This window comes from Lutjanus erythropterus, chromosome 23, assembly GCF_056507025.1.
Source record: "Lutjanus erythropterus isolate fLutEry1 chromosome 23, fLutEry1.hap2, whole genome shotgun sequence".
NCBI lineage: Eukaryota > Metazoa > Chordata > Actinopteri > Lutjaniformes > Lutjanidae > Lutjanus > Lutjanus erythropterus.
In genome coordinates, this window is record NC_139339.1 from 21917036 (window position 1) to 21944188 (window position 27153).

Consider the following 27153-nt stretch of genomic DNA (forward strand, 5'->3'; position numbering starts at 1 on the left):
AGCATCAACAGATAACGTTCCAAACAAAACTTTTTATTTTTCAAGTTTTAGATGGGCTATGTTCACTATCAGCTTCTTTAAAAGCCTGTCAATTAATCAATTAATCGATTAGCTGATCAAAAGGAAATTAATTGCCAACTAGTTTGGATTAGTCGTTGCAGTCAAGCAAAAAATGTGAAAAAAAAAGTCAAATGTTGCTTTGGACTGTGACTTTCCCTGGGAAGATGAGAACACAGGCTCGTTTATCTGATTTCCAGGTGAGTCTGACCCAGTGACAGCCACAACAATATAGACAGAGGCTTGCGGAGGGCCTTGTGGGTCATATACAGGCACCAGTAGTAATGCCAGACTCCTAAACTCTGTGTCCTTACTGGTGAATTCTAATTAGTGATGTGTTAATTGGATGGTGAATTACCTGGCCCATTTATCTGGCATCAACTGACACCAGAGGGGTATCCCATCAACATGGATAAATAAAAAGCCTGCTTTATTTTGATGTGGCTGGCCAATTTAAGTAAGAGATCTGTTCTATGACTGTGGCTTATAGCAATCCCTGCTCAATAACCACAGTAACATATAGCACTGGACCAGCTCGCTCCATGGCAGGTTAACTGTCAGGTTTGATTTATATTTATTTTGTGTCAGAGAATTCCTGATGAGCAGAAAGGGAATCTAAAATACAGAGTTCCATCAAATGTCTTCTGTGCTCCCATCTCTTCTGTCCATGTAGAAACACAAGTTAAGACTTTCTATGGTTCCAAACAACACATTAACTTCAAAAAAACAAGTGAAAGAAAAGCATGTTTTACAACTTTAACTCTCTTAAGCAAGTTATTTGACAGGGAGTGAACCTGTTTATTTAAAAGCTTAACAGGTCTAATTTAAGAAATAAAAGTGTGCCAAAGTTGCGAAGAAGTTGTTTATTCATTCACTCATTTCTTCAGACAAAAAAGACAAAAAACAAAAAACAAATCCAAACTCTGACTGTCTGCTGTGTTTAAATTCATACTTCTCCAGTTTCTTTCCTACTTCAACTATTTTTCTACCAATGCCAATGAGCAGATGATGCTTGTAAATCAAATGGACATCCTATGAATAAGAAATTGTTTTAAAGAGCAGCTGATCAAGTAGTTTGTAATATCTATATCAATATTGATCAGTTACGGACTCCTGCGGACGCCTGGCCTTTTTTCATGATGAACCCTTTATATTCTTTATATAATTTGATCTTCAGAGCTTTTTCTGGAGTTGAGAAGACAATCAGCTGTTCTGGGCTTCTTATGTTCTCACTCAGTACAAGTTTGTTTAGCTTGGCTTCAGTTAGCATTGACTAGACCAGGCTTAAATTGTTAATGGAACAGCTTAAGCCTTGAGTGGAAGTTGAAGTTAATTCAGGCCAGGATTTTTTCATCCTCCACACTCCTACATACAAAATTGTTCATTTTATAATTTCTTTTTATTTTTACTCTCTTCAGCTAATCTGCTGTATATGTGGGTAGCAAAGAGTAACACAGGGTAACATCAAAATCTCACTTAATGACAAGTAACTGCCTTTTACTTTAATGTAAATTTCCTCAGTTACCATCATCTTTTCTAAATGTAACACAGTTCTCCATCCCAGCAAATGTGATCTAAAATTGTTATGCTCCTTCATGTAGTGAGTGTTGCAGCTGGAAATGCCTGATTTCACAGGTTGCAGGTTCTCTAAAAAAAATGTGTAGCATGTTGCAATGTGCTGCAATGAAAATTGCAGAAAAAAAGTTTTTTGTTTTTTTTTTATTAAACATAATAACTGCACATTGTTCTGAATGTTCTAATTAACCTTAACAAAACAGAACTTCTGACAAAATATGCTTTAGTTGTAAATGAATAAGTGCATGTTTGGAGCTCCAACAAAGTCAACAAATAAAAAAAAACAAAAAAAAAAAACTGTAAATTATAAAGCCTTTAGTTGGTTCATTGAGACCTACATGTGTGAGGTTTGCACCAGGGACTGCTCTGATTGGTGGAACTTTTAGGAAAAGTTGTGGCGATTGGACAAAATTAGAAGATTGTACAGAATTCACAGAGGTTGGTTAAATTTGGGTAAATTGTTGCAATGTGAACACTGAAATCTACAGTAAAACCTAATGTATTTTTCTCTTTCATTAATGAATAAAAATTCCATCTGAAACAACGTGTTCCTCGTTAAGATAATCATGTATATTAGATTGTAACATGCATGTTTTGATATCAGCATTATATATCAGCCACTGGCCTCCCTGCGCTCTAAATATTGGCATTGGCATCAGCCAGTAAAAAACCCATATCGGTCGACCCCTTCTTTTAATTAAGCTGATTAAACTGTTGTTGAACTTATGTAGAAGACTGTGAGACCATTAATGACTGAATCTTCCCATCGTAGTGACTGATTAAAAATAAACAATGGATACCCCGACCTACAGTCTCTACTGTCAGCCTGATACACACTTCCCACAGTACAATCCAGTAGCTTAATGTCCCTGCTGACATGAGCAGGCTTATGTTCTTACAGAGTTTCCTCAGAGCCACAGATGACATGGTTCACAGACTCAGCAGTGTTTCCTCTGGGTGGTGAAGTGATCCCGCTGTGTAAAAGCTATGAGTTCCCTCTGAATGGATGGTTTATGAAGATCTGACAGGTATCATGTTATCAGTAGGAATGACCAGCCAAATATGCAGGCATAGGGATTTCAGTTCATCTGGTTTCTATTTCTGCGTCCAGTATCTGCCTAAATCCATTACTGTGCAAATATTACTGGCAGTGAGTTTGTGTGTATTGAGTCAGAGAGCATAATTTATTGTGCTGCCTTCTGTTGACATTAACAATAACTGTCTTGGCTTCAGGTCTGCCGGCTCAGAATGGCCACATTGTGAGGAGAGAGGACTCCAGAGGCTCTCTGTTCATGGACCCAGGAACACCAGACAGCATTGAGGTGAGGACATTTCACATCTGCCCAACAGACTGACTAACACTAGAGTTGTCACAAGACCAGAATTTTTAACTTTGATATTATACTACTAAAAAAAACCACAATACATTATATGATACAGCAGCAAAAGAAAAGAAAAGAAAAACAGTCCTTAGTAGGGCTGCACAGTTAATCTTAATGTTATCAAAAAACGCTACATGGCGAAGTGCAGTATCCAAATCCCAGAACCAAACTGCAATTTTTTGAAAAAGGAAAAATGTGCGACAAAACTGTATTATGATGAAGTACTGTAGTGCTGCAGAGATGCCCTGACCTAAAAATATTGTTCTCAAGTTGAAAAGCTTTAATATCTTTGGTACTTTCAATGCAATAATTAAAGGATATTGTTTTGTTTTAATCAAAGTTTCAAAGTACTGATACTTTTGATAACCTTACCTGACACATACTTGTTTTGCTGCCATTTTAAAAGTCTGAAAATTTTGATTTGATCTGTTCTGTCTATCACTCTGTTTGAGATTTGTATAAATCTTTGAATAGTCAGAGGGCTGCAGGGGTCAACAATAAAGACTGTGTGTTTGCCCAGGGCAAGTAAGAAGCCATGTCAGGCCAGTAAATCTAGCAACTCACTTGCTTAAACAGGCAAATGGTAAAAAAGTATATAATAATAATAATACTACTACTACTACTACTACTACTACTACTACTAATAATAATAATAATAATAATAATAATAACAATAATAATAATAATAGTGATCGGTGCCAAGTCTTTCACATAAAGAGATAGAATGAACCTGAAAAAAGGAATATAATGCCATAATTTATGTAAAATTAGACGAAAAATAAAACCCATGTTTAAATAAGAGGATGGGAATAAAATACATAGAATAACACATAGAATTCAACTATTAAACTATTATGCTAATCAGTAAATAACAGTAAAAGTATATTTTCATGGAAATATGGCATATAATGCTGTTTTCAAGCTGATTTCCTGCTTTTCTCTGTTCATTACTGTATTAAACAGAATATCTTTGGGTTTTGGACAGACATAATAAGATATTTAAAGACATCACCTTGGACTTAAACTATTTTATAACTGTTGCAGCCCTAGATTAAACATGACAGTTAGCTTTATTTTTTTGTTAATTGATAACCATTAATAAATAAAACAATTTATATGGAGGCAAGTAAAAGTTCACAACAGGTTAGTATATTTCTGTCCCACTTACCCGAACAGACAAATGAAAATCATTGATGTTGAATCCTGGGCTGAGGCTCATGCCACGTACACACGCAGTCATGGATCCAAATCTCCGTTCCCTACAGTACATTTTCTCATTACAAACCGTCATAAAAATAATGTTGAAAAACTGCTACGTCCATGTTACTTTTGAACAGCGCTACACTGTCCTCTCAGTGTGAAGGGTCTGCTGCCTCTGAACACGCTGCAGACATAACAAACCCCCCACTGTTCCTGCTGTGCAGCTGTCGCACATTGAATGAGATGGAATTAATCTTTGCTTAACACACATGAAAGACAACCAATGTCTATTGTCAATCAGGGACCCCCTGCACTGATTGACTCCATATGAGACACAGGAAAAGATGCAGACTTATTCATGTCTCCTGGTCTGATTCCAGAGCTGAGTGTGCATCTGCTGTTGGTTCATCCATCCAGATGTTGGATATAGACGGACTGGAGAGGACTATTTATCATCTGTGTAAATATGTACTAGTGCCACTTTTCAGCACGCTATCTCTGGTTTATGGTTGTTTTTTAATTTGAATCACAACAACCCGATACTGAACAGTAACTTAAATTGATGCAACTTTTGGTCACCTCTTGGCCACACAAGGTTCCCCTAAACTTAAACCTTAACATAAACTGCAGGAGTCTGCACTTCCAGACGATAACATGATCTGAACAACTTTATACAGCAATAATGTTATTCATGTGTAGAGCATGTATGGACATGAGAATCCACAGAAATCTTCACAAGGATCTTCTCTCTTTCTGGTAGAGTTGAATCCATTGTGAGCTCCTGAACAACACCCTTTGAAGGATAAGCCCGACCATTTTCTCTAGTTTTCTCACTATCACCAAATCCCACGTGTTGACCAAAACCAACAGTGAATTGTTCCGACTACAGAGTACTCTTTGTATAGCCAAACCCTGATATTACTCCTTCCTCTCTGCCACAGATCTCCATTACTGTCCAAAAACTGTTCATGTGAGACACACTGTTGTGATATAAAGATGCACCTCTTCAGTAGGAACTTGCTGCTTTAACGGGACGTGTTGATAATGTACACTGAATAAAATATTCTGAAGTTTAATAATAATAATAATGATAATAATAAAGCCATTGTGAAGCTCACAGTGTGGTGGCTTTGGCAATCGCCATCTTGGCTGTGTTTTGGCTAATCAAAGAATGGGCAAAAAGATGGAGCATGGGTTAGCCCTGCTGGGACAGCGCTGACTTGTCATCCAAAGCCTTAATAGAATTTCAGTTGCTGAGTTATATAAAAATTCACCTCCTGGACAGTTGTCATGAACAGGCAAATTAGCTGCTGCTGACTGTTTTTTGTGGCAGGCTGTAAACACGTTCATTTTTGCTGTAAAATTAGACATTTTAATGAGGAAGTCTGTGAGGTTTGATCCGTGGCTATTTGAGGAACTGCAGGTTTTGGCACTCCTGTATTAGCATCATTTTTCAGCCCTGAAGGTGGCTGTATTGAGATTAAAGCTGCAACAACTAATTGATTAAGTGATTAGTCAATCAAAAGAAAATTAATTGCTATTTATTGTTATTTTTCAGGCAAAATGTCAAACATTTGCTGGTTCCAGCTGCTTAAATGTGAGGATTTGCAGCTTTTCTTGAAATTTTTGACTGTAAATGAATAGTCTTTTTTGGACTGTTGGTTGGACAGAGGAGGCAGTTTGAAGATGTCACTTTGAGATGAAATTGTGGCTTTGAGCTTTTTTCCACAATTTTTAAAAAACATTTTATAGATTAAACCAGTGTTTCCCAACCCTTGTCCTCAGGGCATAGTACTCCTAGTACCATTTTACAAGAAGTTTTTCACTTTAATATCTCACCACTGACTGTGTGATTTTGTGTGTGTGCTATGCTTTTTTGTGCAGCTGCAGAGACGTGGCTCCACCATGAGCAGCAGCCCCATGCCTCCCATCGGCAGACTGGGACACTATGAGATCAAGGGCCTCCTGCTCTCCTTCCTGCACATCGTCAAGACCCTGTCAGAGGGTCAGTGATGATCTTTACACACACCCACAGTCAAGCCTTCATTCAGCATACACAGGATGTGACATAACTATCTCCTCTGCTATTTTGGGATAACACCTACGTGGAAACTTGGCTCGGCTGTTAGCATGAACAATGATGTTAAGGAGTGTCGTACAGGCATCTACCATCCAGGATGTTTGGTTGATTTAGCGTACATGTCTCCTCTAAAATCAACAGGAAATATTTATTCAAAGTTGACAACACCTTGATACATGTTGGATTAAAAAAAAACATGCAAATCAATTTTGACTGTCTGTTTGTCCACAGACACTCTGAATGCCTACTGGAACAAAGTCAATCCTCAAGACATCATGAACTTCCTCAGCTTGCTTGAGTGAGTAGTGAACACAAAAAACAATTCCTCACCACATAATGGCCTGCTGTACTGCAGTGAATATGACACTGTGTAACCACATATCTGTTCTGTCAGGTCTAGTGGCGTTAAAGTCAACAGTTTCAGGTTGCTGTGTTGCACAACAGTTTCCCATCAGCTATTGAACTGCTGAGAGGCAAGTGAAAAAAAAAAATCTAGAGATCCTTTTTCTTAATCTGGTCTGAATTGTTTTCTATCCCATGTTTACCTAAGAACAGTAGAAACAGTGGTTTTGCCAAGATAATCTTTTTAAGTTTCTTAAAACTGTCAGGAAAAATGTTTTTCCAGATGATTTCTTTTTGTTGGGAGTGCTAGTTGTTGTAATACACATTTCAACCAAAACAAAGGCATGAGGCAGCACCTGACCTACTACTCATTATTTAGTTGCCTTAAAATGAGGCTAAACGTTCACACCGTTTCTCTTGACTGCCCCTCAGTATTACAGCATTAATCCAGCATCGCTCCAGCCTACGAGAACAGACACATTAGCTGTGTAGCATGTTACCGTGAAGCTCAAAAGGTCAGAATTTTTAAGTTTGTAGTTGGGTCTCAGATGGCCGGTATTGATCCATCCTTGAGCTTGAACTGTTACTGGCCCTTGTTTGGCTTGTTGATTTTTTTTGAAGCATTGATTCATTCATTTTACGCACATTGAAGTGTAAAAGAAGAAGGGCACAGCCTGTTGAAACTAACAATAAAGCAGTTATTGCAGTTTCTTGCCGTCCCCAGGGGTTGGCTTGTCAATAGAGCTGCATTTCAAAATTGCCGTTATTGAAAAATCCTGAGGTTTTAGTCCTATTTAGAACATCTTCTTCTTTGATGGGTTTCAATAATAATACTAATAATAATGATAATAATAATAATAATAAAAATAAAGAAATACAAGTAAAGAAAATCTTCTTCACTCCTCATCCCACTCTAATAAACTAGTGTGGTCAGTCTAGGCTCTGAGAGGGCCTGAACACCTCTCTCAGTAGCCACTGCACTTCCTCTCTAGTGACTTTTTCATGCAGCATAAAGAAATATTTCTGTTCTCTCTGACTTTCTCTGTGCGTCAGCAGCACAGTTAATCACCATGGCTAAAAAGACTCAGAGTAGTGCACTTCAAGCTACTACAAGAAACTTTAATATTTTGTTGATTTTGGAGGTCAGCAAACAGTAACTTAGAAGATTATCCTGGCTAAAACTTTTTTCTCTGTTGCTTAACCCATACAGTCAAGTGAGAAAACAATTTTGATCATTCTTGGAAAATGGATCACCAGAATGTTTATTCTTCTCACTTGCTTTTCAGCTGTTGTATGACAAGTGTTCTTTTATTACTATAATTTCACACTACACTGAATGTGAAAGGTGACCTCTTCTGAACTACATCATTGAAAAGCAAAATGAATGAATTTCCTTTTTACTTTCGCTTTGCTGTACGTAGGAGGTGGTGGTCAACCAATGAAACACAGATGGCATTCCTTAGACACTGCTAACCAAAACTAAAGTTCTTGGGAAAATACCAGAACTAAAAAAAAAAAAACCTAGTGATTTTTGAGGTGCGTTCATGCACACTTCCCCCGCTCTTGCTAAAGATTTCTGTTTTTGTACTCTCTGTGCAGAACCTGCCTGGTTCAGTTCCGTTACATTGGAAAAAGGAACATTGGGCGGTAAGTCGGGAAAACATTCGTCTTACCTGTCATACCTGCCTTTTCTGTCCAACATCTGAAACTTGAAACCCAGCTACATTCAGTTCAGAGGAAACATAATTTCAAGTTGTCTTCATGGATTTCATAATGTTTCTGTGGTGGGTTAATAATTACATCACCCATTGTGCCTGAAGGAAAAATGTGCCTTGTTTGATATCTGTCTTATTATTATGAGCAAGTATTCTGTGTAATTGTTAATAGAACATGTTAGACATCTACAGATTAGTTAGAAAGTTTCTGATACAGGCTCTCGTTTCCTTTCTGTACCTTCGTCTCTTCTCTTTCAAACAAATAAAAGCACTTTCTGTCTCTCTTTCTTCCTGTGAATGTATTATTCATACAGGAGTCAGGAGGTGTGTGTGTCCAAGCTGTTCTCCTCAGACAGGAAGTCTCAGACGATGCCAGCTATGCGGTGCAACCGAGCCAGCCTCATGCAAACTAAGATAAACCAGTTCAGCACCATGGAGGCCTCCTTCACTCTCAATATGGGTAACCACACACACACACACACACACACACACTCACACACACACACACACACACACACACACACACACACACACACACACACACACACACACACCAGTTAATATGAAAGTTTCATTTCAAGATTCATGAGATTTATCCATCTATCTTTTGGTGTGGGATGCCATAGAGATGTCTGCTTCCTGTCCAGTGTAATGGGACAAGAAAGCACTTGGCTTGTGGTGCTCAAAGAACAAAAGAAACACGTTTTAAACATTCAGCACCAGTTTCTCTTTCCAGAAATCATGACCCAATTACTCCAAATAACCCACAGACCTTGTTGTGAGCAGTTTCATGAAGGAACTACTTTCTCTCCAGTGGAAAGAAAGTAGTTCAAGCAAAATCTACTACAAACAGTAGAATCAAAAGTAGATTGCAAAAAGTAGATCCTACATGAAACTGTTTAGAAGAGGGTCTGTGGATTATCTTGAGTAGCAGGCTTTTCTTTTTCTTTCATGTGGTTTCAGGTGCTGCTGCAGCTCTGTCAGGACCTGCACTTCAAAGCGCTACCATCAGATGCTTTTCATGCGTTCTGTCCTTTATTCTCTGGGGAAAAAAAACAACTTTATACTTCTGAAGCCAAGACAGCTGTCCTTGCAATTGTTTTCTTTTGAATCCTGTCATCTTGAGATTACAAATGAATGATTTTGTTATCTCAGGATAGTAAAGTTTGTTTTCTCGTGCTAAAGGGCTAATTTTTCTTATTTCTGGCTGATTAGTGATTAACCCCGAAACAGGGGTCTGGAAATATTTAGTTCTATGGTCAGTTGTCAGTTGTGTGTTTGGTAACAGATCTTGTCCTTAAGCTCAGCCTCCTCTTAAGCGCAAAACATTGTCAGGCTGCTGGTCACTCTCAGAACAACCTCTTTTGTTGTCTTTCATATTTGCGTTATATTGGTGTTCACTGAAAAACACTGACATCACTATTCTGTTTAAAGTCATAAGAGTGGACCATCTGATCTGAACGGGGGTGCCATTTTTGGGGGGGTTTGTTTGTTTGTTTTTGGTTCTCTGGAAATACACCTGATGCTGCAAGTAAGCAGGGTGGAGACAAAATACTGGGATAATTGTGGATTCCCCTTTGATTTTGATTATGAAAAGTGGCAGCTCATTTCAAACAATTTTTGTTTTAATACTGAAACTGTAATACCCCTAGATCTGCATGTTATTTCTAACAGAAAGACACAATGCAGTTTCTGCCTGTATTAGAAGTACAATCTGTTGCTTTGATCAGTAATGAAAACCTTCTGGCAGGACACTCCTTATCTCTTATAAACATTAATAGTATTAAGAAGAACAACCTTTTGTTTTGTCATTATAAGAGATCAATTATCTTGTTATCTTGAGTTCAAAAAATAATTAACTCATAATCTTGAGCTAATAGCATTAAAAAATTACTACTATACAACTCTGTGATCACTAAATCATTTATTGGCTCCTTACATATTACTTCATGTCTCTTTAATTTGAGTAAATTATATGGTTAAATTAGAAAGGTATTGCTGGAAAATTTTGTTGGGAATTACTATTGAATTAATTAGTTAGAGTTAATTTCCCCCCCAAACCATGAAAGTACAGTAATTGAAGAGGTGCAAACTTTTGTTACCAACTTGATTCACATGTTGTTCTAGTAAATGTACAGTCAAAAGACAATTAAAAAACAGCAGATTTATCACAGAGCAGCAGTTCCCAAACCACTTTTTGCAAAAGTACACAAGTCTCCAGTCAAGTTAAAACAAAGTGTTGTGGTTGTTAAAATGTGGACTTTGGAGAGCTTTAGTGTGGTGACAGTTACATGAGTTGTAAATGCAAAGTTAATCTCAAATATAAATACTGTTCGTGACACAAAAAGTGGGCCGTTCTACTTAGAATAAATAAACCTATGCCAAGGTACAATACCAAGTTTGTACCTGAGTGCTAATGAAGCAGAGCTGCAGTTCCTGAACAGACAGCTGAGCCTCAATGACGTCTGCGAGCTTCATGTAACTGATATCTGACCATCCCAGATTAATGCGTCAATGCGTAAAATCCACACTGACACTTGATGAGAAAAGTTGTTGAAATTTGATTTGCCTTGCAGCTGAACCGTGAGATTAAATGTGCATGCAGGCACAGGAATAAAGCCTCTGAAGCGTGAATGACATCTTCATTTCTGTGTTTTTAGTTCATTGTTTTGTTGTTTGCTTAAAGATATATTTAGAGGATTTGGGAAACTGACTTGTTGCTTAATGGTCCGTGTATATTTTGTTTATTACAATTTCCTTTCAGAAACCGGTTTTAAAAAGCACAAAATGAGTGGTTATTTGATTTTCATTTTAAAATACAAAAAGTAGTATTGGAAAACACTGCATTTTTCTTTTTCATGGTGAAAAAGGGATTTTCATTTTTCTGTTTGGTAAACAGACAGAAAGGTTCTGTTTTTCCATATTCTGAGAAATTATTTTACTGTTGAGTTTTTGAAGAAAATAATTTTCTATAAAACTGAACAGTAAAATAACTCCACATGCAGTTATAGTCAGGGCCATCATCAAACAGGATTCCTTTGAAAATTTAAGCAGACATATTGAAGAAAAAAGTGTGAAATTTCAAATATGGGGAAATTTGCATAGTATAATGTTATTTGAGCTGACTTTCCCTTTAATTTTCTATCGTGAGAGTGTTTTTTATCAAATTAGAAAGAGTATAATGTGAGAAATTATTGCTGTTAGGTGAGTCTTTCGTTCTCTTTGGCTTCTCCAGGCACAAGAATATTCAATTTAGTTTTAGTCTTAGTTGCTTCCTGAAAATTGTAGTTAGTAAAAGTCACATTCAAGTCTTTAGTTTTTGTTTTATTCTAGTCAAGATTTAGTCACACCTTTAATCAGCATTTTGTTCATCATTTCCTCACATAATTTCATGATGCTGTCATGGATTTTCTCAAGGGATATTTTTCTTGGCTGTTAAATATTCCAGTGACATTTAAGTATATCCTGAACTGTGTTTCCAGGGTCATCCACGGTTGCACGCACACACACACGCAGGTGATTTTATGAGGGATAACTAATGCATGAGTCACTGATGTGTCATCACTTCAGACGATCATGTTTCAACAAACAAAAGAGAGTTTTTATACAGTTAATTACTGATGTTTTTCTGTGGAATTCAGCATCATGTTTCACTGAACATCATGCTTATTAACTTGACATGGAGCTTGAATTTTTACTGAATCGTGTTAAACATTTGCTGAATGAGTTAGTGTTTGTTACTGTATGTAAGTAATAAATTATCTTTTTGAAGGGGTAGATATTCACTGTGAGCTCAGCTCTGTTAAATTTAACAATGTTAATGGTGCAAGATGATGCGCCCTGAATTCACACAGAACTTGGAGCTAACTTTATACTAACAGTACATTCAGTCCTATCCTGTTTTTTCTGCCAATCTTTCCTCAGTGGGAACAGTACACCTAGTTGTTCTTTGGGTTTGAATACAAGAGAAATGTGTCCACAGTCTCCTTTTTCTTCCCATCTGACAGGCAGCCAGTGAAGATGAGGCTCAGACTTTTTAAACTAACTTATTAATGCTTTGAGACGGCTGCAATATTTTTTTTCATTTACATCATCATCACAATTCAGTCATGACATAAAAGGATGTCATTGAATTCTTATTATCAACATTTTCATTGAGAAACCGTGCCATATAGTGTCCTGATAGTCCTTTTTAATGTGTGTGTGTGTGTGTGTGTGTGTGTGTGTGTGTGTGTGTGCGCGCGTTTTCAAGGGACGGGACCTTCAGAAGCAGAAATCCACCATCAGGCTCTGTTGGAGGGCAACATGTCCACTGAGGTCTGCCTCAGTGTCCTGGATGTCCTCTCTCTCTTCACTCAGTGTTTCAAGGTCAGCAACACACACACACACGCACACACACACACACACACACATACACACACACACACACACACACACACACACACACACACACACACACACACACACACAAAAAAAAAACAAAAAAAAACAACCTTCTTCAACCAAGTCTTTTTCAGTTTCAAATACATGCCACAGTGCAAGTCCACACATGTCTTCACCGGTTTGAGAATGTTGGATGTCACATTTTAGTCAGCGAAGGTGGTGGTGGTTATGTCAGGGTGTGGTTTGTGTGTGTGTTTGTGTACTTGTATTACACCGTTTACAGAGTTAAATGGATAAAGAGGAATATCAACATGGAGGCAAAACAATGTGCAGCTACAGACAAGATTAGCAACAAAAGGTATTTTAGCCACTTAGAAAAATCATTAGCAGTTTAAGTGTACACTATATTTAGAATATATTTAACACTTTACCTTGCCATCAGACAACCTTTTCTTCAGTAGCAGATATCTCTCTCCTAACAAAGCAAATCAGCCAAACTCCATGGGTGAAATTAGTAATTTTACCTTGGAGAGCACAGAAGTTGCTGATCTACGCCTGTCTCTGTCTGTTAGTTTGTTTGTGTTATTGTGCAACTTTGGTGGTGAGTCTCACAACAAGACAAGCAAACTAACAGATCACGGAAGTGGTACACAAGCAACTTTTGGTCTGCAAGGTAGAAATGGCTGATTTCACCTTTGGAGTTTGGTTTGCTTGGAGAGAGCGATATTTGTTTTATAGAATGGTGGTTTCCCCTCTAAAAAGTTTGCCTGACAGCAAAGTTAAGTGGTGAAAAAATTCTAAATATACTATACACTGATATTGATTTTTTTTTAGGGCTAAAATACCTTTAGCTGCTGTCCACAGGAGTTCATTGCTTAGTTTCCATGCTGGGACTCCTGCTGCTTCTGCAAACTGTGGGCGTGCAGACCGCCATCTACTGAACTAATACACTAACTATGAATAAGTAACTCACAAGACCCCACATCAAATAATTCCAACTATCCCTTTAATGTGGGTTTTAGGTATTTACTGTTTCCAGGGAATAATGTCAGTGTAGTTTCCTCCCAACTGTAAAACTAATTCTCTTTGCTTATGTGTGTCAGACCCAGCTGCTGGACAACGAGGGTCACAACCCCCTGATGAAGAAAGTGTTTGACGTATATCAGACCTTCCTTAAAGTCAGCCAATCAGAGGTGGCCCTCAGGCACGTTTTCGCTGCCCTCAGGGCTTTCATTAATAAGGTACGTTCAAGGTAAACACACACAGACAGCCTGAAGCACATAACTGTGGCAGTGATAAAACTGATGTGACAATGATAGTAACTGATAGGATGCAACTTGTTTGGACTCTGCCTACAACATTTTCCACCCACAGTAAACAAACAGAAGGGATGTTTGTCATCATTGGTCAAGCCTACTTGTCATCGGCACAGACACTCTCTCTTCCTCTATGACTTATACCATGACATTGCATGAATTTGCAAGTGTCATTTATCACTGAGAATAAGAGCGGATACACAGGATAAATATTTCTGTTTTTGTTGACTCATTATTCTTAATCCCAAGTATTTTTAGATGCACTTTGACATGACATTTAGGGAGAAGAATCATGCTCAAACATGCCTTGATCTCAGACCAATGAGGGAACACATTCCCAAGTTCAAGTTCCCAAAAGAGAGGACCACCCACTCCTTAGCAATATCCTCTGATAGCATCAGCAGTGTGGTGAATCACGGCAGAGCAGCAGGGGTCTGTGTAAGAGTCTGTGCTGGCACGTTTTTTTCTGTTGTGTTAAAAGTGGAAGAGAGTTAAGGTGTGGCTCACAGACAGTAAGGAAGGAAAGAACATGACAGTAAACTATTAAAAACAAGTCAGTGTTTGTTGAGTTCAATTAAATGTTGCTGCCCTTACCAGAAATGCTATTTGGTTAAACTAATTATGAACACTTTACTGATATACAATGTCGATTAACAGTTGTTTCTAGGATGTTAGGTGTCCATCCGCCACTACCGGAGGCTGCAGGCTGTATTCTGATGTAGAAAATGAACATTGTATCTACTCTGTGTCAGAATAAACTGAATTGATTGTGGGATTTTGACTCAATCCCACATACACCATCCTGCTGTGGCCTAAATGTTTGCTAGAGCTCCAACTGTGGATTAATCCGACACTGAAAATAGTCCCAAACTAACATTTTTCATTCATTCAGCCTTACTACTGGTCTAATGACTTACTCTCTTTTGGTATGAAAATATTAAATAGATTTAGACATTAAAATGTACCAAACTATAAATAAAAGATTAAGAATAAAATGATGAAGGACATCAAAATAGCAACAAATAAAATTTTAACATAATGTGTATCAAGGAAGATGAAAATTATGGAGAGGGATTTTTGTTTTGGTCTTTTGGTGTTATACGCTAACAATATGTTAAAGCTGAACAGGTGAACTCGAGTGCGAGACACAGAGGGGCAGGAGACAATGAGTTTAGGGTTAAAGGAATATTTATTTCAAAGCTGGATAGTGGAGGATCTGGGCTGTGGCTGGCTGAGTTGCACAGGAGGGTTAGCTGGGGCTGGGCCCGGGCCGAGTGAGGATGGCAAGCAGGTCTGGAGAGTGGATGAAGAGGTGTAGGATACGAGACAGGAAGGCTGGAGACCAGGGCCGAAGGGGAGCAGATGGAACTGCAGACAAGAACAAAAACAGGGTACATGAACAAAGCTGGGAAAGAGCAAAACTTGTAAAGAAGGCTGGAAGCGCAACACAACACACCCAAAGAGAGAGAGGGGGAGAGAGAGAGAGAGAGAGAGTCTCTGCCTGCTAAGCAGATGTTGAGGGTATGACACACAAAAAAATAGTATTTTTTTTTTATCTAGATTTCTGAAATGTGCCCATATTATCAAACCATGTAAAGTCTGAAAAGCCTCAAGATGTTGCTGCAATTACTTGTATTTGCATATTTTTACATGCCATCTGAAACTGTGGTCTGAAAGACTTTTGTTTTGAAAAGTAAACCTATAGGACAGGAAACTCCATTGTTAAGGTTCATGTTTGTTTGTCATTCTGATTGTAAAATATATATTTGGAATCGCAAATGCAAACAAACATCTAAATTGTATTGGGACATAAAAAACATGAGTATTGTGAAAGGTCCATGCTTTGTCTAATAAAAATATAAACATATACTCATTCTATTTGGTAACAGACTTCATCATTCTAACAAAAAACAGCAACTGATTTACTCTTACACAGGATATAATTTGTTACTAAGACAATATGAGAAACACATCTCAAAACTGTGATGTTTTCATTTAACTGAAAATTATCTTTATTCATAAACAGAACTTTTACTTTCACAACCCTCTTTCCTTTAATTATATGTTTGCTATACAAACAATTAAAAAAGTAACAAGTTAGAATATTACAATGTATGCCTAGCTTTATTTATTCATTTATTTAAAGATTTCTATTAAGTTTTGTAATTATGTTGTATTATTTAATTTATACCTTATTCAGAATATTTATTTTTAATTGATTTATTTTGTTTTCATCCTTTATTTTTTAACATTAATTTTATTTTTTTCGTTGTTATCAGCTCTCTCTGTTGTGTTATGTACTTTGCTCTGTGCCTGATGTAATATGTAATTTTTTTTATGTTGAATTAAGGTCAGTGCAACAGCTAATGCTAAAATAATAATATTAAAACACAATAAAAACAACGGGCAATGACTAATGACACAAAAAATATGTACACTGTCTTTTCAGGCTTTAAGGATGTCACAGCCCTTGTTTTTGTTGTCTCGCTGCCATTTTCCTGCTGTCCTCCTTACACACTTACAGTGTTTGTCTAATCCCGTCCCTGCCCAGAATCTGCCTTTTAATACACTAACATGTTGTCCCGTTAGTTCCCAGTCGTGCTGTTTAAGGGCCGTGTGACGCTGTGCGAGGCTCTGTGCTGTGAGGTGCTCAAGTGCTGCGTCTCCAAGCTGGGCTCCCTGAGGGCCGAGGCATCGGCGCTGCTCTACCTGCTGATGAGAAACAACTACGAGTACACCAAGAGGAAGACCTTCCTGCGCACGCACCTGCAGGTAAAAGTGGATGTCTGGCCTCTGCTCACACCGAACACACTTGCTGGTTGGTAACCAGGTCTTTCTTGATCTCATTTCTTCCTCACCCTGATGTTCACCCCTAGCCTTTTGTCCACACACACTCCCCCAAATGCTTCAACCGCTTTTTCATCAGTTGAAGAGAGTGAAGAGGGTGTTTAAACAGTTTAAACACAGATGGACCTCTGCGTTTCTGGCTCCTCTGCTCGCGCAGCATCGGAAGGCCGTCCAGCTTTCCATTACCTCTCACCGGATTCTGTCAATACATATAGAGCATTAAAAGCATTTGTGTTTTTCCTCCTTTCATTTTCCTCTTCTTTCCTTTTTCATCCAGATCATCATTGCTGTAAGCCAGCTGATCTCCGACGTGGCACTGACCGGCAGCTCACGCTTCCAGGAGTCTCTCTCCATCATCAACAACTTTGCAAACAGTGACAAGGCCATGAAGGTACAGTAGAACAAGGGAAACCACAAAGTCTTACTAATCACAATATAGCTGAACTTAAAAAACAGAGAAGATTAAGAAAACATAAAGGCTGATTTTAAATTACACGTTTCTGAAGATGAAATCTTTCCATATAAGCCAGCAGTGGGGTGCACAATCCGAGCCAAGAGAGGATTCAACCCAAACACAGCAGTAAGCCATCTGTAGGTTTCCACAGAATGAGGCTTGGCTTGTCGCTCTTGACTACTCCCTTTTTTTCGTAATCCACATCAATGAAAAATCCACCGGACCACTGGTAAAGTTTAAACAGTTAAAACAAAAATCAACAGAGTGATACAGAAACAATATCAAAAGCGTCCAAAGTATCCATCAAGCATCCATCACATCCAAACAATAATAAGCAACAAGAGGCAGAGGACAAGATCCATCTGGCTCCATTCTCCTCTTGCCTGACTGACTGACCTCAGGTTAACCTCTCACAGGAGCTTCAGTGATTAACTTATTAGAATATTGTATATGTATATTATATATTGTATATGGACTGAAGATACCTGTAAATATGTCTTTTAATTCCTTCTAAGTCAATTAACTTATATTACTATTATTTTTAACTGTTAAATTACTTATTATTTACTTTTGCAACCAAAAATCAATTAATTGCATTTAGACTCCAGCATGCACAATAGTAGGACCTTCCCTAAGTGAAATGCAACAATCATTAGTACACTTTGAGTTTCCTGCTATGACATGTCAAAATGTCTGCTGAGCAACTCATCCATTGATTAAGAGACCAGGCAACTGTTTCCTTAGACCAGGGGTCTGCAACCTGCAGCTCTGGAGCCAAATGCCGATATTTTTCCCCCATCCAATGTTATTACTTGGGCATTTTAATTTTCATTTATCACTGTTGTAGGCATAAAGTAATTCTTACACTTAATCTTAAAAATGTGTAGCCTATACACTGAATAAAAAAGAAAAAATTCCAAAAGTAATTCAATTCTAATTCTATGCCAATTGCCCTAAACCCATTTATCAAATCCTCGACTCAAAATTGTTCGCACTTTCTAATAACATGAACGAAGACGTGACGCTGAGGCAGAATAAAGCCATGGTCTGTGTTATTGAATTGTATATGTATTTTTGAAAATTCAAAATGTGTATAAAAAATGTTTTCCTATAGCTACATGCTCTGACCACTGTTTTTTCCATTTTTTTGATGCAGTGTATAGTGAGTGCTCAGTGGTGGTTTTTTGTATAATGACTGGCTGTGAGTCACAGTCAGGGGATTTTGTGAATGCAGTGAGAAATTTTCTTTTTGTGTTTTGAGAAAAGGGTGGAAAGTTTCAAGAAATGTCTTAGCAATTGTGAAACTATAATTTGATCAATTATAATGTTCATCTGAGCCTGCACCTCTGGTTCAGTGCTAAATTTTCTCATTGGCTAGTTTTGTGTCTCCCAAGACTTTATTGATGCCAAATCTCCAAACAGAAAAGTCTCAGAGGAAAATGGGGAAATTAATAGTTGCAGTTCCAGACCTTTTTTTTTTGGCCCAAAATGGCTTTTTTGAGAGTAAAGGTTGCAGACCCCTGCCTTAGACAGGAGGCAAGAAAGGAGAATATATTTATGATAAGACTTTGTGGACTGCTAGATATCTAAAATATGAAGATTTCACAACATAAAAGAGAATTAATGGCTGCAGAGGGTTTGTGGTTATCACATGTATCTCGCACTTCCTCTGGAGAGAAGCTCACTAATCCTGCACCGTGCATCACTTGCAGTCCAACCACATTCATAGTTATATCTAGAAATAGTAGTGTGAGAACATTGTGGAGCACGATTAAACACAATAACACCACTAACAATGCACAAAATGAGACATGACATGTGTTTGTTACCCCTGTGCATGCTGGGAGGCTTCCGTACATCCGTGCGTCATTTAACTGCAATCAGTTGATCTCAGCCGTTTGCTGATTATGGCTTTGATTCTCTCTTCCTGTTGCCCTTACTTTGAAAATAAGAGTCACACTGTTATTAAGCAAATCAATAATCAAATTAGCAGGATGAGAATTAATAAGATCTTTTAGTCTGACGACAACATGTTTGTCTGAATCACAAGTTTTTCACAAGTCTGTGCGTGTTTTCTCGTCTCTGTATGATGCAGTCCACAGCGTTCCCCTCTGAAGTAAAGGGCCTGACCAAGAGGATCCGTACGGTGCTGATGGCCACGGCCCAGATGAGGGAGCACGAGAAAGACCCGGAGATGCTGCTGGACCTCCAGTACAGCCTGGCCCGGTCCTACGCCAGCACGCCCGAACTGAGACGCACCTGGCTGGACAGCATGGCCCGAGCACATCTCAAGAATGGAGACCTCTCTGAGGTATCGACAGGAAGAGTTTGAATAACCTCTGTTTCACTTTGTGCCATGTGACTGGAAATTGTTGTGTGTCCTCTAAATAATGTGCACCAACAGAACAGGGGAGTCCCAGCTCTCATGATTGTTTGATCACTTTTCTGCATCTTTCGACATCTTTGCATGCAATCTTATCTTTCTCCATCACTTACAATAAAAAATATCATGGGACACAGACTGACAGCTTACACAAAGGAATTTTTAATTTGGTGGCATGCACACAACACTGCTGAGTCAGTGGTATTGCGTAAAGCAAACACCTTGCAGATTGTCTGACATTCAGAAGTTATCCCTCAGCTTCTGCTTTAGTTTTCAGGTGTTAAACTAGAAGAGTTGTGAACGTTGCTTTGGGAGCGGCCCTGTAGCTTGGTTGGCAGAGCTTGCTGTACGGAGGCTATCAGTGCTCTTCAGCAGCCACCGTCTCCTCCTCCTGCCTGCTGCCTTTTTGTGCCGTTTCTACCCCCTTTCCTGTCTGCTCCTCAGCTGTCCTGTCCAATAAAGACAAAAAGCCCAAAACATAACCTTGAAAAAAAAAAAGGAGCATTGCTGAGTATTAAAAAGTTCATTTTCGTTGGCAAGGGGTTGAGTTCAACAAAGCACTGGGCTCTGTGTCACTCCTGGTCCCTCCAGAACAAAAAGCAGCAAAAAAGAAAGATGTTTTAATTACATGAACACATCAAAAATATCTACCCACTATGACAAGCCCTTTTAATATTTAATCAGTAGCGGTCATAGCAATTGACCCTTCCTAAGTCCTGTCCTTTGTTGAACCTCAGCCAACTGTCTCCTTTCCTGTTTCCTGTACTTAAGTAAGATACTGTATGTGCTAGGTTCAGCTATGTCGAAACGAAAACCAAGATTGTTCTAAGGGTTAATTAATTAAAACAAGTTAAGACAGATGTCATTACCACCAGTGAAAACTGAATTGCTTTTCGTCAGCCCTACTGCTTAAATATTAAAAGGGCTTGACATGTACCTACATTGTTCACATTGTTGTACATTGTAGGACCTAGTTCACAGGGTGAGTAAATAACTGTAAGAACATAACCACAACACTATATAATACAAGGTTTGTTGTTTAATTGTGGTGACGCTAACCGAAAGTTTGTTCCTGGTTACTAGGAAAAAAAACACTGTCTTTATCCTCCCTGTCAGTGTAAACAGTGGAGGCTGATACTGAGTTAAAAGTTTGATATAATTATATATTGAAGACTTGCAGTCAACCATGCTTGGCTAAAAAGAGATGTTGCACGGCGCTGCTCTACAACTGCTTTTCTTTAATTGGGTTTGGAATAGCAGTCTGATCGAGATTCTCTTGTTCCTTTCCAGAAGAAGGTTAAAAGTCAGGACTGACGCAGAGCTTGAACTGGGTGGTCCAGTTGATTTACTGTTTGCTTGAGTTTATTTATTTATTTGAACGGTTTTTAGTACAGGCAAGGCTAAAAGGACTTTTCACAAACAGGAAAGACAAGATGACAAGCAAACCCAGCAAATCTATCTTTAAACCCTGATTGATTTTGACACCAATTTTGTTTTATTTAATTTTATTTAATTAATTGATTTATTGATTTATTTGTTTAAATTCAGTTTTATTATACTTGCTGTGTTTAATGTTTTTGTTTTGTTACATTTATATATTGGTATTGTGCTTTGTATTTTATGCTTTGTTTTTATTTTCACTATTTTATTTTTTGTTTTGTTTTTGTTTCTTTTCTAGCCTGTATTTTGCTTTATTTATTTGACACAATTCCTTAACAATGGTTGTTTACAAAATACAAAAAAATGGAAAAGGAAGAATAGAATTCCTCCCAATAAATTGAAAGGGACTCATTCCACCTCACCTTCAAATGTCGCCTTTCAGGCTAAATTCATCAAACAGAAAAACAGAATCATCTCACTGTCACTCATTACTGATGCTATCTAATGACTGCAATAGTACATATCACCATCAAGTTTTGCAGTTTTACTGTTGTCTCACTGTCTCTTTGGCGAGGTTTCCCTTTTAGCTTTCATGTAAAGCTGCATGTTTCCACTCTTGTTCTCTGCTTTAGAACTGTTAGAACCTAATCTACTGTTTGTGTTTGTTGTTGTCTTCACAGGCGGCAATGTGTTACGTTCATGTGGCTGCATTGGTTGCAGAATACCTGCACAGGAAGAGTAAGACCCTTTGCTCCTTTACACACACACACACACACACACACACACACACACACACACACACACACACACTGCTTTCATCTAATATTTGCCTGTGTTAAATTACTTTGTTTAACCAGCACCATGAGGACAAGGCTGGGGACCGTACACACAGCATGCACCTAACCTTATCAGCAAACATGGCCACTCTTTATAAAAGAGTATTGTGGTCCTCCAGGAAGATTCGTCTGCAGTGGTGATAAAAAACATACCAGTTTGCAGACTGTTGCATGCAAACACCACACAGACTGATAATAAGCACAATGACATCCAGTAAAAAAAAATAAAGCCCCATGGCTCTGTGTTGTTTTTTTTTGTTTTTTTTGTTTTTTTTGTGGTCATATTAATCTAATGCAAAACCTGCTGTCAGATAATCCTACAAACAAATGTGAGCTGGTGTTTACCTTTAAGGGACGTCAACGGACAGAGATAATTGGTGAGGTGTAACAGTTGGCTGGCAGCTAACGCTTATCTCTTAAAAATTTGTTTGCGTCTAGACTAGGCAGCAGTGTCTCCGCTGTCAACATGAGATTTATTATTATATTAGGTAGCCACAAGCCTCTAGGCACAGACTTATTTTATCTTTCTCTGTAACACACGTACTAAGCAGTTCCTCAATAACAAGTCAGTGTAAAGTAGAAGAGGTCACTCAGTAGAGGGCACATCACCGCCTGGCAGCAGATGATGAAGCATCTACTGCAATGCCACCACAATTGCCAGGTTCAACCAGCAGACATTTGAAAAGTTCTGCCAAAATTTCCATGACCTCCACGAATGTTGAAACAAGATTTCAAACTGAAACAGTTGTAATGGCCCAGAGCAACCGGTTAAGAAGAGTGACAAGTCAGCTGTCACTGGAATTGTATAAAACAGAGCTGTCAAAAAGTAGAATTACTTCCTCATAGTTGTGTGACTCCACCAACTAGTCAAGTAACAATTTACGTCTGTGTTTGTCTATAATATATGTAATGAAGGAATTTGATATGGAAGTTGACCTGTAATGTAACAAAAAGTATTAAGTGGATTTTTTGGCAAAATGAAAGTTATCATTATACATGTGTGATTCCAGTGAATAATTTCCAGGGATAATCTTCACTTAAAGACTATTTTTACTTAATCATTTTATCTTATTCAATATTTGTGTGTAATTGTGGCTTAATTAGCATATGAATGTTTGAGTTAGGGCCATAAATGTGTTTAGTTATGTCACCTTGACATTTGACCACCAACTGGTTCATCCTTGAGTCCAAGTGGATGCTTGACCCAGGCTTTAGGAAATTTTCTCATGACATTCTTGAGAACACACACAACAATGGGACGGACATGAGGTCACAGTGACCTCGACTGTTGACCTTTGACCACCAAAATCCTCTTCAAGGCGTCCTTGAGATATCATGTTCAAGAATACGATGAGCTGAAAACATCATACCTGTGGCCATAAAAACATAAAGGCATAAAAGTCATTAAGAAGTTTGTTTTTTTATTTTTCATTTTTCTTTCTGAATCACAGAGTTCCACACACTCACACACATGACTGACAGATTTCTATTTGGTTTTTCATATATTTTCATTGTTCGTAGAGCTGGTTGTCATGATGCTGTATCTGTTACAAACATGGACGTCTGTATGAACCAGTGTTTTAACTTTGTCTTTGCTGTTCATTTTTTTTAGAGTTGTTCCCCACCGGACTCGCAGCCTTTAAGAAGATTACCTTGAATATCGAAGAGGAAGCCGCCATGAAAGAAGACACCGGAATGCAAGATGTCTATTACACTGAGGTGTGGCCATGTTTTTTTGATAAGACATTGTGAAATATAACTTAGGCGATAGTCAGTCCAGAGACCCTGATTTAATCTCACACATCTTGTTTGTCAAAGAATTCTGTTTTCATCCTAACTAGGCCATGTAAAGGACTTGGGACTCACCACAAGACCAACAGGCCAGTTTGTCTGTAGGAGAAATAGTGTTGAGGTGGTTTTCTTGTCGAGTGTACTGGCGCCCTAGGGCTGAGTCAGCCTCAGAGTGAGTCAGCCGCACAGCTAGCTTACTCAGCTAATGGCACTACAGTTAGAGGCAGTTAACCTCAGTAAATCACCTCTGTGCTGTACTCCCTGTTTGTCTTAGAGGCTGTATTCTGTTTCGGTCCGGCCATGTTCACTGAGAGGCTGCTGATTCTGGTTCCACTGTGACAGCTACAGTCAGCAGAAGTTAGTGATTAGCTACTTTAGCAACAAATAAAGCTGTGTGTCCGTGAGGAAACCCTGTAAATCACTAAGAGATGAAGCTGAGCTAGAGGACAATATTCCAGAAAAATATTTCCTATGATCCAGTTTCAGATGAATAAAGTTAAAGCTGTTCTTTTGTACCGCGATCAGTGAGGCCTGGCCGCAAATGTATGAATCCTACTACAGCATAACCTGCTCTACCCTGCTTCTGATTGGCTGATTGATGTTCTTACTGTAACCCTAACCCATCTCACTCCGCATTCTTAAACTTAACCAACCCAGCCAATGAAGGCAACAAATTCTAGCCAGGCAGAGCCTAGCCAATAGCTATACTAGGATTTGAGTGGATATTCATTAGGTCTTGGGAGGTGGAGCTGTACAAGGTCAAGTTCCACCTGTTTCGCTGCAGGGAGCACCACTTGCTTGGAATGGATTTGCTGGGAAAAACCAAAGGATTCAACGTTTATGGGTGCACCCAGGAAATCACGCAATCACGTTGAGTCTCATGTATGACATGGAACCAGTGATATGATGATACCAGTTAAAACTATCTGTAAAAATCTGTGATTCCCCTTCTGCCCCTTTTTAGGAAGTCCTGGTCGAACACCTCGAGGTCTGTGTGGAGGCACTGTGGAAGGCCGAGCGCTATGAGCTCATCACCCACATTGCCAAACTCATTATCCCCATCTATGAGAAGCGTCACGAGTATGAGGTACCGTAAAAATGTCCCTACACTCAGGCTGATATTTTGCATAAACATACAGCCATTGTTTCTTGCCTTTCCTTGCAAAGCGATTCATCCATGTCTTCATGCTTATGAGGATCAAGTAATCACACCTATGTAAGGACTTTAGTTTGTAAAACATTTTCTTGATGTAAATACTTTTGTGTAAAGTTTACCCGATTCATTTTCCACTCATCATTAATCTTTCGGGCAGCTAGAACTTGTTGACTTGCACTCACAGGATCGTCATCTTCATTTTATTTTACGTTGCTCACCAGCAGGTCATAAAAACAACATAAAAACTTGCTACCAGTTTAACCTTTCAGCTACATATTTTTACGTCACCTTTTTGGAATGTTGTAAAGTGTTTTTGATAATCTGTCTTCTTGCTTTTGAAAACAACATCAGGATGTACAAAGTGGCATCATTCCATCCATCCAACCATTTCACTGGTACCCGTTAAACCTGTTCATGGTCACAGGGGCCTTAAGTTACCAAATTGTGGGAGGAAACCCTATTACCTTGCAAGACAGCTGGATTTGTGAGATCACACAAGAATCCATCTAACCGGGTTTTATGTTATCTGTTTATGTCTGCATTAAAAGTGGTGCAGCCAATCAGTGTCCTAGGAGGGACGACTGGCAACTACAGGCGTGGTGGTTTTTGGTGTGACGACTTGGGATGTGCAGAATTAGTTGACAATACAATTAAACAGCACCAGAAATACTAGTTGGTTAAACTAGTTATCATTATTTTATTCATGCACAATGCCAGTTAACTGATGCCTGTATGGTGTTATGCAGTTGCCCACCACTAGTCAGGGGCGCGGCCCCATCTCACCCAGTGCGAATGCCCCGATTGCCCAGCCGAAACTGGATGTTTTCAGCAAAGTTGGACAGATCACAGCTCCTACAATACACGGTTGGGCAGTGTTTTTATATAGAAAATGAAAATAAGGTCGTGGCGGGTGATGTGATAGAGAAATGGTTCCTCCAATCACTTGCAAAGTGGTTTTTGAAAGTGCCTGCCCAAGGGCAACTTCCCAGATAGTTCCGTTTAACAAATCATCTGATGTGTCATCTTAAGAAACCCACACAGACAACGTGCAAAGCCACATGACACCCTCAAGCCATACTCCTCCTTTTGTGTTTACTGCTTATTTGCATGTTCATGCCTTTACACACAAAATTCCACCTTAACCACGAGTAGAAAGCCATATAATTATCTGATGTGAAACTGAGATGACTGCCAACACAACCTGTGAGTGCAGAGCATGCATTTATTCCTTGATAGAGTTTTGCTCCTTTGAGCAAATGTTGTTTTCATGTGCAATGGACAAACATATAAGGGTTACACATGTGTACATCACAGCTTTATGCACCAAGTGAGTGTCACATAATTTACATAGTCTTAATAATACATTTTATTTGTGCAGTACGTTTCAAAATGTTGTTACAAAGTGCTTCCCAATAGCAAAATAAAATCACGATCCAGTAAAATGACAGGATGTTATAAATGCATGTATGACAATTACCAGGTGTTTGGGAGACAGAAAGCACCAGATCTTAGAGATTCTGCATTGCTGGATAAAACAAAACTGGACTATTATTATAACATACTGATCTGATTAAATTTAAGATTAGTATCAAAGACATGTAATAATATGTTGCATGGATGTGACCAATAAAGAATTTTACATTTGTTTGTTATTATATAATTGAAATGTTTGTGCTTGTTTCTACGTGCTCTGCCCAGTTGCTCCAATAAACAAACAATTTGATTCCATCTGTTTTATTTTTGCAGAAACTGAGCCGACTGTACGACACCCTGCACAGAGCCTACAACAAGATCATGGAGGTGATCCAGTCAGGCCGCAGGCTGCTCGGGACATACTTCAGAGTGGCTTTTTATGGACAGGTGAGCTCGACAAGCTGTGTCCAGGGTCCTTTTTATTGAAGGTGCAGTTGCAGTGACCAGCACACGTACCTTTGGATCAAAGAGCAAAGTGCGCACGTAAAAGGGTTGGGCAAACTGTGGAAACTGTGGAATGGCAATAGGCTGGGTGTAGTGATGAATCACTCACCTCCCGGGCAGTGAAGTTGTTGTTATGATTCTAACCAAATCTTAATCATAATACTAATTCTCCTTCGACAGCTATAAAGACTCAGAAGTACAAATGGATGGAATAAATAATGTGGCTCTGCACTGTAGGAAATTCCAGTAATATATAACCTGTAAAAACACAAAGCAGAATGTTGAGTATTATTTTAATGAATGAGTAGAGCATAGCAAACACAATATGATGCAGTCTGC

The 27153-nt window shown here is 38.6% G+C and overlaps 1 protein-coding gene across 1 annotated transcript in view; it reads left to right on the top strand.

Annotated features, from left to right (window-relative positions):
- Positions 1-27153, top strand: part of dock11 (dedicator of cytokinesis 11) — a 100697-nt gene that overhangs the window by 58117 nt on the left and 15427 nt on the right. Inside the window, exons 35-48 of the mRNA XM_084713130.1 lie at positions 2866-2954; positions 6099-6219; positions 6526-6592; positions 8236-8283; positions 8666-8811; positions 12604-12719; positions 13838-13975; positions 16640-16822; positions 17175-17288; positions 19447-19662; positions 21795-21852; positions 23563-23669; positions 24706-24828; positions 26644-26757. Of these exons, the coding sequence (XP_084569256.1) occupies positions 2866-2954; positions 6099-6219; positions 6526-6592; positions 8236-8283; positions 8666-8811; positions 12604-12719; positions 13838-13975; positions 16640-16822; positions 17175-17288; positions 19447-19662; positions 21795-21852; positions 23563-23669; positions 24706-24828; positions 26644-26757 (1640 nt within the window). The remainder of the gene's footprint in view (positions 1-2865; positions 2955-6098; positions 6220-6525; positions 6593-8235; positions 8284-8665; positions 8812-12603; positions 12720-13837; positions 13976-16639; positions 16823-17174; positions 17289-19446; positions 19663-21794; positions 21853-23562; positions 23670-24705; positions 24829-26643; positions 26758-27153) is intronic.